This window comes from Uloborus diversus, chromosome 9 (genome assembly GCF_026930045.1).
Source record: "Uloborus diversus isolate 005 chromosome 9, Udiv.v.3.1, whole genome shotgun sequence".
In the NCBI taxonomy this organism is placed as follows: Eukaryota; Metazoa; Arthropoda; class Arachnida; order Araneae; family Uloboridae; genus Uloborus; species Uloborus diversus.
Window position 1 is genome coordinate 94,705,680 of NC_072739.1, and position 14,489 is coordinate 94,720,168.

Genomic DNA, 14,489 nt, shown 5'->3' on the forward strand with positions numbered 1-14,489 from the left:
GCGTAACATAAACCCGCGTAAAACGAGGGTCTACCTACTGTATTCTAACACTTCATGGGGAAGAGAGATTTTAGAAGAGAAAGAAACAATGTAGCTGGAGGGAAAGAAACAAATGTTCCATAAGATTTCTTAAAATACATGTTGATTCGAATCCATTCTTCTTCCCTTCAGTAGGTTCACTTTGTTTCACACTAAACATTACAGTAGAACATGCTTATAACTAGCCCTGATTTAACGAGAACCCGAATTTAGCAAGGAAATCAGAAATATTTGGTTGGTACAATGTTAAATTCACGGGAGGATAACTCGCTTTTAACGAGCGAACCTCGCTTAAAGCGAGCAATGTTTTTGTGTTTCATTAAATTTATATTGACTTTTCGCTCAGCGTAATCTTTCTTAGAAAAATTCCTTCAATGCTCTGAAGACAAACGAAAGTCAGAATTTGTTTTCAATTTGTGGAGTACAGAAGTATTAGAATAGTCTACATTTGTTGCCGCCACTGCTATCACTTTCGATACTGTAGCTCAAATTCAAGTTAATGCACGTGAAACGAGCTGATGAGTGCATCACAGGACTTCCTTTTACACCAATTTAATGTTATTTCCTCATGATTGGCAATTTTAATGTGATTCAATAGTGAACTCTCTAAATATCCCCAAAAATGACCAAATTAAAACCAGATTTAAAAAAAACCCTCCAATTTTGTCGCCAAGATTGCGACAAAACTTGGCGACCCAAAAGCCTGGCGATATATCGCCAAGTGTCCGCCAAATTATAACACTATTTGAGTTTGCATCGAAATTAACAATGATTTCCCCCAAAAAAGGTGTAAAAGACACCTTTTGAAACATCCGAATGCAACCAAAAGGGGATGTGCACAACAAAACCCCACTAGGAGTCTATGTACCAAATTTCAACTTTCTCGTACATACCGTTCTTGAGTTATGCGACATACATACGCACATACAGACGTCACGAGAGAACTCGTTGTAATTAACTCGGGAATCGTCAAAATGGATATTTCGGGCGGCTGTATGTTCTTAGGTACATATGTACGTGTGGTCGGGTCGAAAAAAAACTCAACACTCATTCGGGGGTGAGCAAAATGGAAATTAAGGTCGATTTTTGAATGAAATTTTTTTCGCAAATACAATACTTCCTTTTTCGTAAAAGGAAGTAAAAAAGAGAGAAATCATCGAACAGAATAGAATAAGAAAGATACAATAAGACAGGTCAAAACAAATTAACTAGAAATAAAAATAGTAATTATCAACTATGAACTTTCATGATTTTTGTCACAAACTCGTTTTTTTACGAGCAAATATCGCGGTTCCTTCACGCACGTTATGAACGAGTTCGACTGTATTTCACTTTGCTCAAATTCGAGCCAGTTGAAAGAGCAGATTCATCAAATTTTTAATTTTGAAATAATACCACTACAATATACTTCAGAAGCAAAATTGTTTCCCTCTCTGTATGTATTCTTTATCTTCTTTATCTTTACTAAAAATAAAGCTGAAAGTCTCTCTGTCTGGGTATCTGGATGTCTCTGTCTGGATGTCTGTGACGCGCATAGCGTCTAGACCGCTCGGCCGATTTTCATGAAATTTGGCACAAAGTTAGTTTGTAGCATGGGGGTGTACACCTCGAAGCGATTTTTCGAAAGTTCGATTTTGTTCTTTTTCTATTTCAATTTTACGAACATTTTCCCGAGCAAAACTATCATTATATGGACGAGTAAATTACCAAGTTATCATGGCGTGGAACCGTAACGTGGGCAAGCCAATTGGCGAGAAATTCACCCTGCATTATTTGTAAATATACAGGCGAACCAAAAGGCCTTTTAATTTTCCACTTCGGGCAAAGCCATATGGGTACTACTAGTACGTATATACATAAATTTAATTGAAAAGAGTATTTCAAAATGATTGCGTGAAAGAAATTGTGCCAATCATCAACTATGCCGATTTTAGTTCTCATTTTGCACATTAAAAAGCTCACTTTACAAGAATATTTTATCAAATAGACATTTTTTTAAACGGAAAACATTACGAGAGTAAAAAAGAAGTAAAATTTCTATTTATTTTTATCGCTTCTCTTCCATTTCTACAAATATTTTTATGCGAAGAAATTCCCTAAATAAAGAAATGTATTTTCATGAATTGGAAAAATCAGAGGGAAGAACAACCTTTTAATTCGAACTGGAGATATAAGAAGAACCTAAATATTTAACCTTCAGCCTCAGAAGGTTGGAAAAGTTGGGATCAAATTTTTCTTCCTGATTCATTTTTTTTACTCATAACTTCATTTTTACTCGCATAAGATGCAACACAACAACAATTTATCAACAATTCTCACTACTATTTTTTTTTTCTAAATTGATAACCGTATCAAGAAAAATAAACATGACGTTCTAAATAACTATAAACGTATGGTTTGCACTTTAGTTTGAAGCAGTGTGCCAAACTTAACATTCTAGCGTATATTCTTGACGTACGGTTTGATGTTATCAAGATTACCACCATGAAATAAATAAAAAAATAATGTAATAGTTCAAGAAAGGGAGAGAAAAAATGTTCATAATTTCTATACAGTAACGATAGCTTAAAAACCTAATTTTTTGACACCTCAATCTTCGAGAGCTTCGTTTCGAAAAATATTAGGTGCAACACACTTTAGTTCAATCTTTCCGTTGTAAAAAGACCACGCGTTTGCCCATACTCAAGCAATATCCGCAAACCCGACTAACCTCTATAGTTAGGGGTAGCGCATTCTCAATTCGGAGCCTTCACCTTTAGTTTGCAATATAATTTGTCTAAAAATTGAATGCAAATTGAATCAAAACTCACAAATACTGTAAGCATTACTATTTTCAAAAACGACCCATTAGAGTTCAGATTAATAGATTAAAGTCCCCCCCCCCTCCACATACACTTATAGAACTTTTGTATATGACGTATGGTTGCATTGCAAATCACACTAAATAAGGGTAAGTCATTTTTGTTTCAGATTCATCACTTCACAGAATGAATTTAAATCTTTTCTTTACTAATAATAAAGCTGAAAGTCTCTCTGTCTGGATATCTGGATCTCTGTCTGTCAGTCTGTGCCGCGCATAGCGCCTAAATTGCTCAGCCGATTTTCATAAAATTTGGCACAAAGTTAGTTTGTAGCATAGGGGTGTGCAGCTCGAAGCAATTTTTCGAAAATTCAATGTGGTTCTTTTTTTTTTTTAATTCCAACTTTAAGAACATTTTCCCGAGCTAAATTATCATAAGATGGACGAGTATATTTCAAAATTATCATAACGTGGAACCATAACATGGGCAAGCCAAACGGCGAAAAATTCACCATATATTATTTGTAAATATACAGGTGAACCAAAAGAACTTTTAATTTTCTACTCCGGGCAAAGCCGTGCGGGTACCACTAGTGTTATATAAAAGTATATTGTGAACCAATCGGGACGAATCCCACATTTGAAAATAGTTTGTTACTGCATTTTAGGAAATGCGTCATCACTTTTTTAAATTCCTCCAAAAAATTTTATTGATGTTTGCAATATCTTTAAAAATGCATTTATAAGAAGAAACTGGAATTTTGAATTCATTTTTATACCACATGAAAATATTTATAAGCTCAAGCTTCCCGACTCTGAATATCTGTAGAAATCGTCTGCCAATTCACTACAGCCATACTTTAACTTCTCTACCATAACTCAGTAACGAAAGAATTTGGAGCTTGTCCTTGGACTTGACCTTTTCAGGGTTCATTTATCAAGGCTTGTGGGAGGGAGAGGGACATGAGAAGAGGGAGAGCGAAGAACAAGAACGGGGAGTTTTTCTTGGAAATTGTTTTCTCCTCTCCTCATACCAAAACAGAAAGCAAAAACTGTAGCTGTTATAGCCATAAACCAGATTTTTTTTTTTTTCTTTTCTGAATTAACGTACAAAATGGCGCTCTTTTCAGCTCTAGGGTAGGGATTCTCAACCACTGGTCCAATGGACCGGCACCCGTCTGCTAAATTGACAAAAAAGAGAGTTAAATACAAATAAACAAAAAATAAAATAATGATTAAATTTTATCCAATATTGTTCACGATAATGCCTTAATTTTAGGTCCTTGAATCTATTGTTAGGTGTTTGAAGTTAGGCAATATTGGAGTGTGCTTGCATTGGGGTTGTTTCCTTCAGTCAAAAGTACTACTTTTAGTCACTGAAATTGATAGAATGAGCAAAAAAAAAAAAAAAACATAGACCCAGAAAATATTTTCATTTTCCCAATAGTTATTTTTTAATTATTTTTTTTTTAAATGTCCGATTTTTCAAACAAGGCGTGGTCTTTATGACGTCACAAATGATGCATTTTGGCGCATCTTTCTACCGCGTTCCACGTTATGATAATCAACAAGCGAATCAAATATTGCGCTCTACGCTTGCTATCAACCATATCGTTGCCAATACACGTGAGTAGAGATGCGAATTAAATATTTTGCTCTGTGAATGGCAGCACTAAATGACGTTTCATCATTTGTGATGTCATCGGTAAGATTTGTAAACAATAAAAGCACACCGATTAAAGTAATTTTTTAAAAATATTAAACTTAAACAAATTATTTAAAAAATGGTCAGATCCTATGTTTTTAAGCATGCTCTTTCAGAAAAAAATACTTTTAAAATTTTGGAAACGACCCCATTGCTACTTGTTGCGTCTCGCTTTTTTACTTCCATTTCTCAACTAGTTTTGAAAATTATTTTTTTATAATATACTGATTTTTTTTTTTTTTTTTTTTTGTGAAAAACATTGCTCTAGAGAGAGAATGTTATTCCCTGTAATTTTCTTTTTTACATTACGAAAGCTTAAATCTTCTGCAGAGACTAAATAAAGCACAGATACGTTAAATCGAAGAAAGGAGTTCGTTATACGTAAACTAGCTGACCCAGCAAACGTTGTTCTGCTATATAAATAATTTCTAGCGAATATTTTGGTTGTTAATTAAAAAAACTACAGATGTATTGTAAGTTTGTGGGGATGAGATCTTTGACAAAAACTTGTGACGTCACAAAGAACACGCTTAGTTCGAAAAATCGGACATTAAAAATAATTAACTAAAAATTAAACGTTTTGAAATTAAAAGTATTTTTTGTGTCCATGTTATTTTTTTCCCCCATTCTATTAACTTCAGTGACTAAAACTAGGTAGTACTTTTGACTGAAGGAAACACCTCATTGTATAACATATTCAGTCCTATATAATAAGGGAATAAATGCTCTACTCATTTTTTGGGTCAAGTACTAACAAAAAAGGAATATATCTTATAAAATATGTTATCAATTTGAAGATAGCTTAGACAAAAAGAAACTTGAGAACCATGATCTATCGCACCTGCAGTTTGTCTTATCTACAAAATGCCGTAACAGCGAAGATTGTGTGTTCTGTACTAAGAAAAAAAAAAAAAAGCGATCAATAAAAAAGTTTTATTGATCCATATTATTTTAGCTTAAATTAGAATTTGTGATGATATAAGGCAGCGAGAAGCAAAGGAATGAAAGTAGACTATTTTAAGTTTCGAGTAAAACGCATTTAAAGATCAGATCCTAAGTAGGCTTTCATTGAATTTTTTTCTAAATCAGACTGTACAGCAGCACCTACCAGGGCTACTAGTACGATCTCTTGCCCCGAGACAGAGGAGAGCTTCACCTACCATTTGTACTGGTTATCTCCAAATTTTTAATTTTGCCACTTGCATCCCTTTGCTTCTCACTACCTCATATTATGAAACGAATTTTTTTTTTGAGCAATCACGATTGCTTATTGCTTTTATTTAACCGTCCTTGATGTCCGGTTCCTTTTTCAGAATGGACGAGGGGTCTCTACAGCACCGCCGTCCACCGGAGGACGGAGCTGCTCCTCTGGTCCTAGCCTCCAAAGGCAGCACTATCCACCGGAATCCCCTCCTCCTAGGCGGTGGCGTCCATGTCCTGCACACACACACACGTCTACACACAAACAAGTTCTTACACACTTACACACACGTAACCACCCAGGAAGAGGGGCAGGCTTGGGAGGACATGAGTCGTTTCTAGAAACAATAGCCTCCAATGAGTAGGGTCCTGTCGCAACTCGTGATTGCGAAAAATATAATTCGAATTCAAAGTGTCAGAATTCAAATCAGATTTTTTTTTTTTTTTGAAATCGAGTCCGCATTTCTGTTCAACCTGTAACCTCTCAACAGCCAGGGGCGTGAACAAGGGGGGGGGGAGGGACACTTGTTGGCCTGGCGCGAACCTGAAGGGGGCAAAAAAAATTTAAAATGAGAGGTGAAATATGTGTGGGGACGTAGGGTTGAACAATATGGAGGGGGTACTAAAATAGACAATTGTGATGGGCCTCAAAATTTCTGTGCTCACGCCTGTCAACAGCTTGATAAAAATTTAAATCTTTTTTCAGTAGAAAAACAACAAATTGCCGATTTTTATCCCTAATGTAGTTTGAGTTTTTCTTTGATGTCATCAATATTTTTACATTACAAGTAGAGTTCTTGCAAGCTCCTCTGCCGTTAAAGATTAACTTTCCTGCTTCATCGTTAAAACCAAATCAACCAGGTCAATGCAATAATGTAGAGTCCCTAGTTCTAATATTCTATCTCGATCACAAATTAACGAAGTAAACAATATATGTTTTTTTTTTCTTCAACAAAAAGATTATATTTGAAACTACAAAAAACTGCACCTATTCATCTTCTGTCTCTGTAACGTTCCAATTCCTGCGTCTTAACTATAATAAACATCTTTTGTTTCAAAATGGCTCTCGCTACAATAATATTCTTTACGTTCGCGGTATTGAGCAGAAACAATTCTGCAACAGAATAAATTAAACGAAAGAAATACATGTTCTGAACGTTAACCCAAAATACCTGTGTGTTGTGAGTAGGAGTAACCGCTGAACCTTAGCAGCCTTTTGTTATGTGTTGTTTTGTTACTTCTTTGTTCTGGTAGTTTAAGCAGACTATTTAATTTCCTCATTTTGGTTTTCTTAAACGTTGGCTGACAATTATTACATTTGAAAGTAAGATTTACAATTTTACTCTGGTCTGATTCCGCCACCTAGGTGGCATTGGCAGATTTTTACTTACTATTACACAAACATACTTGTTTCGTTGCCATGTTTCATCATTTTATGCAAAAACGGCATTAATCATGAACATTTATTGTGAACAAACATCAAAAGTAATTAATTATATAATTAAAATACTAATAATAAAGTAACACAATAATAGTTTATAACGTTAGAAACGAAAAATAAAGGGAAAATGAACCATGAGTATTTGAATACAATAAGAGAAGAAAACGTATAGCATTACATTTAAGTTTTGTTGTGTTGTCTACGCCTTTTATATGTACATGTTACCGTAAAAGACCAAAATTGGAGAATGTCAACTTTCACCGGTGATTCGCCGTAAAGTTTTGGTCCTTCGCCGATGTCCTTTGTATGTGAATGTTGGTATTCACCGGTTAAATGTAGACATTTGCCAAATTTTGGATTTTCACAGAAATGTATAATAGAAAAAAATATTTTAACTGTATATTTTTTGAAATGTGATTCATAAAAACATATTGCATTTGTCAAATTATCATCAAGCCTAAAACTCATTTTAGTGCACAAAATCCTGAAGTTGAGAATTACTACCGGGCTAAGCGAAAAAATCGTATCTGCATTTAAGTTCAAAATGAGAAATTGCCGTTTTCTAAGCTTTGCGCCTTCGTGTATTTGATTCAAATGCAACTTTTTCAGAATTTTTTTAAAAAAATATTACCCATTTTCAAATGACCATAAAACATTGTTTTGAAGTAAAATATGCAGCAGAGAATCACCTGGTGACCAGAACTGGAGTTTGATAAAAAGTGCCGATACGACATTTGTGGTTAGCACGGCCTCGTTCTGAATTCACACTGGATGGTGGTACTGTTAATAATGCGCGATGCACCTCCTGTAATCGTCTTGCACTCCTTCCTCTTCAATTATAGTATAGTGCAGCTCTGGTTAGTTGAGCTGTGACCTTGACTTACCTGTTTTAGGGGAGTTTAGTGAAAAATAGACGCGATATTGGCTCGGATTTTAGTTGGAATATTTTTGAAAAACTACTAAGAAAGTTCCTCAACTCATCTTAGCGCCAATTACTCCTTCCTATTTACCGAAACAGAGGTAAACATTGTGAGAGTTGGAGCTCAACGTCTCAGAGTCACACAATAGCTCAGCCAGAAATTACCTTCTTCCCATCCAGAGGGTAATTTCACGCTGAAATACTGTTAGAGGTTGAACTCGATCGAGTCGAATACGATCAGTTGTGTATATGAGATGAATATGCCTCTCAGTATGTTTGACATTTTGGGTTAAAAAAATATAAAAAACATTCAAATGTAACATTTTAAAAAATACTATTGCTTTTTTCAAGTTTTCCATGATCTTTATTTGAAATTACCAGCCTGAAAGTGCATTTAAGAAAATAATTGAGGTGTATTTCCAATTTTTTCAGTGAGTGAAATACATTTACAGAGGCATTAAAAACGTCCCTAAGTAGTGTAGATAAAATATGCTGGGTTTATTTTGTTAAGTTTCACGAAACAATTCTGTACATGGATGAGATTGCACATAGTTCATCAGATACGCATTATTCTTCTTACGATTTTCCTGGTTTACTTGAAGACTTTTTACAAAATTCATCGAATTTATACTTTCTTAAGGCATCGCGAAGACCTTTGATTTCGTTCGTATATTTCCGGCACAAGCTCTCATACATGTTGTTCTCACCAGTCAGACACTTCAACCGATCAGTTCTATTTTGTAGCTCCCGTCGACAAGTCCGCAGTTCCTCTTGCACCCCTGCTTCGAATCGTTTTTGAGAAGATTCGCGGAGTTCCTGTGCTTCTCGTTCTTTCGTTTGAAGTTCCACAACTTTGTGCTCCAACTCAGCTGTTTTCTTTATCAAAAGCTTCTGGAGGTTTTGGTTTTTGGAAATGAGTTGGGCTCGGTCAGGATCTATTCCTTCAAGAATTCTCCATCTGAAATCGAACATAAATTCAAGATGAAATACACCGCCAGCTCAGTCAATTCCAGCCGAGGACTGTAGTTTCGTGCTTATTAGCATTTATCAGCCCGGTATAGGAGTGACTGAGCTGGAGGTGGAAAATCTCTTAAGGAAACCAAGAGTGCCAAACAAACTGGTAGCTAATACAGAATTAGCACTGACCAAACGAGTGACCGAAGCAACAATTCGGTTCAACTTGAATATTGAAGGCAAGGCAGGTATATTCAGTAAGTTACCGCCCTATAGCCAGGGCTAAGGCAGAAAGTCGGTCACTCGTCTGGTCAGTCCTAACTCTGTATTAGCTACCAGTTTGTTTGGCACTCTTGGCTTCCTTAAGAGATTTTCCACCTCCAGCTCAGTCACTCCTATGCCGGGCTGATGAGTGCTAATAAGCACGAAACTGCAGTCCTCGGCTGGAATTGATTGAGCTGGCGGTGTATTTCATGTTTTTCTGCCTTAGCCCTAGTTATAAGGCGGTAACTTACTGAAGAAATTCAAGATGTTTAGGAATTAGGATGGATATGTCCAAGTGAGTGTCATAGATAATAAATAACTAGATACACAACTCTGCAACAGCAGCAACTGGCCGCCATTGAACGCGAATCTTGAATTAGACCAACGGCTCCTTAATATACTAAATGCATAGCGCCTTTTCGCTTTTAATACAGAGCAAAAGTGATCTCAATAAGTAAATATCGGTACTCTTGCTACTGCCACCTGTCAAAGGTCAAAAGTATAAGAAGTTAAGAGCGGAGAACACAATTGGTTAGCTTCTAAATTTAAATTTTGAAATCAACAATTTTATTTTAATTGTTTATGTCCATCGTCATAGCAACGCCATCCATGTATTGCTGCCAGGTAGCGTTGTTAGTGTACCGTCGGAGGATAACTTTTTGAAGCAAATGTGATAGGCAAAGGCATTTAGTATTAAGCAGGCTTTGATTAGACGGGTAAAAGCGTAGCTTTTACCCAGCAGAATGCAACTGCAACCACTGATCTCCAGTCGATGCAACTCTGGTTGCATACTCGGCAAAAGTTGTTTCCGCGCATGCTCTCTTTTCGGACGCTTCAGTTGACTCTGAGTTCAGTTATCCAACGAGTTATCAGTTTCTCGTTATGTATCTAGTTAATACTACATCTATGGTGAGTGAGTGCGAATCAGAAGGTAATTTGTAGGGAAAGCATATTTGTTTATTGCTAGGCTCAGTTAAGGTTTGAAGTCATATATAAAAAAAGCAAATAAAATTATTAAAAAAAAAAAAAAAAAAGCAGACTGCACTTTAGATCGGTTACTGTTTGATTACAGATGAGATGGAAAGGTGAAGATCCGGTTTGCAGGCGGAAACAGACGCATCTGTTCGTTTACAGGGATGCCAGTTTGCCGTTTCAGATGTGTGTTAATCTCTAAACTCAGCAGAGTTACATTGAGAGACACGAAACATGCACATCAATTTTTTTCCCCCATTATTCAGATAGAATCGCCTAAACTGGCCACTTGCCTATTCTGTAGCAAACATGGTCAGACATTATGACTCGTCAATTATCATTGTCTGATAATTATAGATATTAATTAATTAAATTCAATGATTTATAACAACGTTTTAAGACAAATTCACAAGAAAGCGTTAAAGTGCTTTTGTTTTTATCTAGTGTAAACATAGGTTAACAATATATAAAAATAAATTAAAATCAGATGGAAAAAAAATTAAAGATTCTCTCTTCCCTACTCTTCTCTTGAAAATCTACATAATTCGCTATAGGATATTTACTGTAGGGATTACTTATTAGAAATAAATGTTCCACAAAGCCATTTATACACGAACTTACAGGAAAACCGAATAAATACTTTTGCTTATTATTAAGTTAAGTTATAAAAGAATAAAAGAAAGAAAGAAAAAAAATCAGACAGAAACGAAAATACTATTCTTTTTATTACTACATGTAAATTATGGACCTTTTAAATTTTTTTAACAGTTGTGTTTTTAACTGTTCTGCTTCAAAGAGCTAAAATAAAACCAAGGAGGAGAAACACCTTTTTTATTCTAATCTTGACATACAACTATACCTTGACAACTATACCTTGTCGGACAAAGTTATATCAACAGACAGTTGACATTACGCTTTAACACTTTTTCTGATATGAATGGTCATCGATGAAAGGGCGTAGAAAAACAAATACTCATTTACTATCGTCACCAAGTTCTCAAGATGAGTATAAATATTAGGAGTGGTTATAAGTGACAGTAAAACACTTTATAAACGCTAATTCAATGCGGCATTTTGCGAAATAGGGTAACGACTCCAGTAATTAACACTATGAGAGTTTGTCTGTAAACATCTCTGCTTTCATTATTTAGAAGAAAAATATTCACTTGCAAATAGTTTTGTATCAAAGAATGCACATCTGTGCATCTATTTAGTTTACTAAAAGCAAAAATATTTGAATTGATATTTTTTATAAAAATATATACATAAAAAGTTACTAAAATCACCAGTAATTGGCACCTGATAGCCTGATACCCCAGTGTATGACACCTTGAGATCCAGTAATTGGCACATGTTAATAGAACTGGAAAATCACATAATTTTTCACTTTTAGATTACATACAAATTTTATCATCATAAGAAACATAATTAATGATAATTTAAAGTAGGCAATTTTACATAAATTAATGTTAAATCACGCATCTTGACATTGAAAAAGAATTTTAGAGAAATAAAAATAAATTTGGAGTTTTGCATGGAAAAAAATATCGACATTATTGTTGTTTCATTAGTTGGTATGCAGTTTTGATTTTACGAATTATAACTGTTTCCACAGAAAAAGGAACATTAACCTGGTGATTCTAAGGGACCGTAAAAAATGAAAGAATTCTCCACTGTCGCAGTATCTGACTGATGGCCAAACATATGTTTATTAATGCTTCTCTTATAAATGTAACAGAATACTCTGTAGGATTCAAATCAATAGTAGAACCCATTTAATATAGTTGCTGCAAAAGTATCAGAAATCCAACTAGTGACATATTGGGCAACGCATTAGTGAATATAGGGTCATGTGCCAATTACTGTAGATTAAAAAAACTGAAGCACCAGTAAATGGCATCCATCATTACTTCAAAAATCCAAAAAGGGACAAAAATATACTTCTACCCACTGAAAGTAACACCTTTCAACTAAACAAAACTTTTGACAACCAAAATTTAAAATATATTTTAAGTCAGATTTTAATGGGTTGATGCGCATGCTTCCCTTAAGCCAGAGAAGAAGCTTTTGCAACAAAAATTGCTGATTCGACGCGAGCCACTTTTTTCTCTCTTTCCTATGCATTGCTACCATTTAGTAACATGAATTGAAGTTATAATCTCTAAAAAATGTACATTCAGTTGGTATATAGCCTTCTACTTTTAAAAGATTGGATAAGAATCTTATTTTAGGACATTTCTGTTGGAAGTGCTATTTTTTGGGGGTTGGAAGACTATTTTCGTTTTTTTTTTTTTGTTAAAATGTTATTACTGAGTAACAGATTTTAAATCTCTAAAATATATTTCCAGTTGCTCCACTTGGCTCTACTCACAACTCGCAAAACGAGCAGCAAAATATGTTATTCAATATAAATCAAAACATAAATCTGCATTGTTTCCTAAAATCTGCATTGCTTCGCTCGTGAAATGGGGTTGTTTCCTTCAGTCAAGAGTATTATTTTTAGTCATTGCAATTGATAGAATGAGCAAAACAAAATGACATGGAGCCAGAAAAAAACTTTTATTTTCCCAACAGTTACTATTTATTCAATTTTTTAAAATGTCCGATTTTGGAAACAAGGCGTGGTCTTTATGACGTCACAAGTGGTGTACTTTGGCGCGCAACTCCATTGGCAGGCTGAATGTTTACGCTTTGCTGTCAACCACGTTGCCTGCAAATGATAATAAAGAAGTCGATTAAATATTGCCCTTAATGTTTTCTGTCAACTACTTCCATGTGAACAAAGAAGCGAATTAAATATTCTCTGCGCGAATGGCATTTCATCACTTGTGACGTCATGTGCAGAACAGTAAAAAATGAAATTGAATCTGCGCACCGATTAAAATAATTGTTAAAAAATATAAAACTTCGTCAAATTATTTAAAAAATGGTTAAATCATTAGTTTTTAGGCATGCTCTTTCAGAAAAAAAAATACTTTTAAAATTTCGGAAACAACCCAATTATGCAGACTTTTACCAAAAGAAGAAAAAATTTCTTACCTGTGCAGATTTTTGGTCTTCTGTATTTCTTCTTCCATGGCCTTGTTTTTCAGCTGCTCTTGAAAGAGCTTATTACCTAGAGCAGCCAGTTCTTCACGAGTAGCTTGAAAAATTTCTAACTGTTTTGTTCTAAGAGCGTTTGCTTTGTTCAATCTGCTAACCTCAGTTTTTAAAAGTTTAATTTCTTCCACTCGTTCATTCAATTTTCTGTCTATCGCCGCCGAGTTTTGCTGCATCATATGCAATTCGTCGTTGCACTGTGTTATTTTCTTGTCTTTGTTTATAAGTTTGGAATTCAAGACGTCTTTTTCTTCGGACAGATTCTTCACTTTCCTTTGCAGAGTATTAACTTCGTAGTCCATGTCAGACAATTTCTTCAGCAACTGCTGTTCATCGTCCTGAACACGTTTCAACTTGTCTTGCTGTTCCTCCACAAGTTTTACCTCTTGTCTGTGCTGTTCTTTGCAAAATCCTAACTGTTCTACCAAGTTTTTGTTTCTGTGTTCCAACTTTTTGCCATTTTCGTCTAGTACCTCATTATAGTTCTTCAGCTGTTGTATGTGATTGGCTAAAACAGCCTGGTTATCCGTCAGGTGTTCTACTTGGTGCTTCGATTCGTTCAAAGCCTTCTTAAAGAATCTGACTTCTTCTGACAAAACCTTGTGCTTCGTTATCTCCTCACTCAATTGTTGCTGAAGTTGGAGATCCGTTTTCTTGTAGTTTGTTATGCTTAGTTCCAAACGCTTAATTTCGTCTTGGTTAGCTGTGATTGTCTCGTTGAGCTGTTGTATTTCTCGACTTAAGTTGTCTTTTGTTCTTTCTATTCGTTTCATAGTGTCTCGTAGATCTTCTGCCTGAGACTTTGAGACTTCAAGCTCTTTTATCAACGATATCCTTTGATCTTCACTTTCTTTTAGCTCGAGCCGTAGCTCTGATAATACCTACAATGTTTAGTCACATGTTTAATTAAAAATAATTTGACTCATAGATGTTTTTTTATTTTAAAAATTCATATCAATAAAATACATCTATCTTTTGTTGTTGACATGTCCATTTAAACACTATGGAAAGATTGAGTGACATTAAATCCAGGGGTTAACCTTCTTTTTTTTTTACATACAAGATATATTTGCAGCACAAAAAGAGGAAATGATTT

At 34.9% G+C, this 14,489-nt stretch overlaps 1 protein-coding gene across 1 annotated transcript in view; it reads right to left on the minus strand.

Moving 5' to 3' along the window:
- The window catches only part of LOC129230382 (cilia- and flagella-associated protein 58-like), a 129,464-nt gene that overhangs the window by 107,051 nt on the left and 7,924 nt on the right, over positions 1-14,489 (minus strand). The window contains exons 5-6 of the mRNA XM_054864781.1: positions 13,334-14,274; positions 8,812-9,062 (exon numbers count right to left, since the gene is read on the minus strand). Coding sequence (XP_054720756.1) covers positions 8,812-9,062; positions 13,334-14,274 — 1,192 coding nt within the window. The remainder of the gene's footprint in view (positions 1-8,811; positions 9,063-13,333; positions 14,275-14,489) is intronic.